Source organism: Sinocyclocheilus grahami, unplaced genomic scaffold (assembly GCF_001515645.1).
Source record: "Sinocyclocheilus grahami isolate Dianchi unplaced genomic scaffold, SAMN03320097.WGS_v1.1 scaffold2577.1, whole genome shotgun sequence".
NCBI lineage: Eukaryota > Metazoa > Chordata > Actinopteri > Cypriniformes > Cyprinidae > Sinocyclocheilus > Sinocyclocheilus grahami.
Window position 1 is genome coordinate 33,634 of NW_015507756.1, and position 3,490 is coordinate 37,123.

General features: G+C 37.3%; 1 protein-coding gene across 1 annotated transcript in view; it reads right to left on the bottom strand.

Annotated features, from left to right (window-relative positions):
• Positions 1-2,282, bottom strand: part of LOC107575339 (B-cell receptor CD22-like) — a 10,307-nt gene extending 8,025 nt beyond the window's left edge. The window contains exons 1-2 of the mRNA XM_016261733.1: positions 1,943-2,282; positions 1,596-1,844 (exon numbers count right to left, since the gene is read on the bottom strand). Coding sequence (XP_016117219.1) covers positions 1,596-1,844; positions 1,943-2,213 — 520 coding nt within the window. The 5' untranslated portion in view covers positions 2,214-2,282. The remainder of the gene's footprint in view (positions 1-1,595; positions 1,845-1,942) is intronic.
• Positions 2,283-3,490: the final 1,208 nt, after the last annotated feature.

Consider the following 3,490-nt stretch of genomic DNA (forward strand, 5'->3'; position numbering starts at 1 on the left):
TTGCATCACTGCTGCAGCTCAGAGTCACTGAATCTCCCTCCACTATTTCTCCAGATGGACTGATGGACACTGAGACACTTCTTGGTCGGTCTAAAAAAATACAAGACATTAACAAAGTAAATTTGACATCACACAAATGAGACTTATAAGTCAGAGATTGATGAAATTCCATAAATTTTGTAAGCAGATGGACTGATGGAGATCACAGGATTCACTGGACGTAGCAGTGCTGGCTGGTGGACACTTTTCTAGATAGGGCTGATGTAACATAAAATAATCTCTAGTTTGTTTTGCATTGCTTTTAATATACTTTGTATGTTGAAAGTTGAGTTAGGTTCGCAATATTTCTCTTCTGCATGTGGGACTTTTATTTTGAATCTGAATCTGCATTCACAGCTAAAGGGGTAATGGCAAAAAGATACAGGAACTAACGCTTCATCACGGCTTGCCAGAACTCTTTCACGGAAAGACTGTTTATAAGTTTGTTCAGCACCCCCCAAAAAAGGCTGACTACAGTTAGTTATAACAAGTATTTTGTGAAATTTGCTGAGTATGTTATAATAATGCAGTAGAGAGAGTCTATGGACAAGGCTTTAATGCACATTTGTTGTACTTTGTTTTATTCAACTCTTACATTGGTTTTCTTGGAGTAAACGGACACTAATAAAACTTCATAAAAATCATCAGTAAAGCTTTGGCTCTTATTCAGTCAGGGGGAAAAAAATATTAAGACTACATTTGGACAGGTTTGAAATGATTGAAATGCAGATAAATGTTTTACCAAATTCTGAAGTTTGAGGAGGATTCTCACAAAACTGTATTTTTCGCAAGCTTTTTTCAAGGTAAATTAAAAATATTTTTTACTTTTCTTAAATTACAATGTATGTACACACTGCAACAGCAAAAACTATGAGGGAAAATAATTGTTACACTTGTTTAAAGGGGCTAAAATGCTTAACGTGCAATTTAGCTTGTTGTGTTCATATTCTGGGCTCTTCTGCTCTTCTAGAAAGTATGCTTTGATAATAAGGTGTGGACAGAATCTGGCCCTCCAATATCACTGTTTTAGTATATTAGGCTTCATTATTTCATGTTTAGTTTAGCGTTTAGTGTTTGATAATGTCCCAAATCCATGCCTTCTGAAATGTGCTTGTGTTTTTACTTTGATTACATCATCATACATCAAAACTTTACTTGCGAGACACGTTTGCTTTATCCAGTCCTAGTTCTGACTTTAATTTTTTGGATTTGATTCAGGATTCATTGCTCTAGACCCTCTTTTGGCTAGCTGCCACTGGTATTTATGGTTTATTCATTATTTACATATATACAAAATTTATATGCATTTTTATTCATTGATAAAGCACTGGATTTGTGAAAGCGACCTTTCCTGTTTCCTTCTCAGCCTTAGAAAGTTTCTCTTGTGTTTTAGAGACACAACATTTACATCTGGTTTTGTGTGTCAGAATAATGGTTTTAGTAAAAGGACAAGAGCTTCCACAAAACCTAGTAACCATTTATCAGAGATATATAGCCCTAAACTCTGCTAGCTTTTCAAAGGTAACTTTAAAGAGGAAAAGTCATTCAGTACTCACACGTGACACTGAGCTGAGCAGCAGGAGAGATGTAACTGTGTCCATGTAGAGCACAGCTGTATCTGCCTGCATCCTCTCTTCTGACTGACTGCAGCAGGAGTTGATTGTTTCCGTCTCTTCTCTCAGTTAATGGCTGTGAGTTTCTGTACCAGATGAATGTTGCTCTGTCAGTCAGAGTGCAGCTGCTGTTACATGTCAGACGGACATTATGACCCTCTGTCACTCTCTCAGGAGCCTCCACCTGAAGATCTGAACACAACACACACATTATATCTAGTGCTGCTGTCATACACTGATTATTATTCAACATAATGCACAGAAGAAGAGCTCCGCCTCATGAAACTCACCTGTGACAGTAAGAGTCACTCCTGGATCACCAGTCCATATTCCACCAGGTTTATCAGTGATGAATCTGAAATAGTACATGTGTTCATCTTTCTGTGTCACATGACTCAGTCTGATGCTGCAGTTCTGCTGTGTGTCTCCCAGATACTGAAGCCTCTGACTGTATTCAGGATCCTCAGACAGATCGGGATGCTCTTCACTCTTTACAGGGTTTTTGGTCCAGAACACTTTCATGATCTTATATCCAGTAGGGTATGTATAAGTGCAGCTCATTATCACTGATGAGTTCTTTAGTGCACAGATGTGTGAAGGACTGTAACTCACACCCCAACCAGCACCAGAAACCCCTGAAACACAGAATTCATGAGGATGAAAATGTTGTTTTATCAGTTACACTGAGCCATAAAAACATAACTCTTTTACTTCTTGAAAACAGCTACTGATAAATAGAAATAAAAGCACAGAGATCAAGGACTGAAAAATAACCAGGAAATCAGCCGTGAACAACATGCTGCACTATCAAATAATGAAAAACAAGACTAAGAAAATAATCAAAGTTGATTAATTAAATTCCCAATGACATCAAAATGAGGCTTTTAGTTCACGTTTATCAGATCTGAGCTCATCTATGTGCAACTGAACTCAAAACATATTTAACATATTCACTTCTGAGATCATGAGCCGGAAATATTCTAGTGTTAGACAGATTTCTGTCCAATCAGATGCTCTGAACAATGAGCACGTCCCTCCTAAACCACATGACACTGACTAGCCAATAGCAGAAGACTACTGGATATTTATAAAAGGCACAAGCACTTTGACGTTTCTCAGCTAAACTTCCTGTTTAAAAGGAAATATGTGAGAACAGGACATAAGAAAGTGCTCATCAGCCGCTCATTGTGAGGCCTTAAATAAAATCATCAAATCAACTCCATAGCAGTTTTCACATGATGAAGGGCTTAGGCAGGGACTGGCCATCTAGACCTTCTGGCTGGTTCATCATCGAAGAAAATGTGTCAGATTAAATGACATTGACAGCCAACATAAGAGGGCGCTAATGCAATCTTTTTTGCTTGTAATACACTGAAACTGATGCGAAGGAGAGCGGCCTCGTGATGGCAAGCAAAACACATAAAGGTAAAGGTGAAGTCCTTAAAGACCGGAAAGAAAGTGTACAGTTTGTGGACAATCTTAACATCATTATTTTGCAGTAAGAGATTATAAGATGAATTTGTTTCTTGATAAATGCTCAATTAAAGCAGGAAGATGCTGTAAAATAAGAAAACAGTGAGCTTGTATCTCACCACTGAACATCGCCTGTTTTGTTCTGCCGACTTAATTATAAAATTATATATTTACACAACCAGCTTTTAACTTTCATTTTATTTCACTGTTACATTGTGTATTTAAGCAAAAAGAAAATTAAACGCTTCAGTGAGTCTTCACTAATGTAGCGTCTCGACCAATCTGACACACTAATTTTAATTTGATTTAACAAATCAATTATTCATTAGGTTAACAAATCGTCACAGTCCCCTCACTCAATTAAC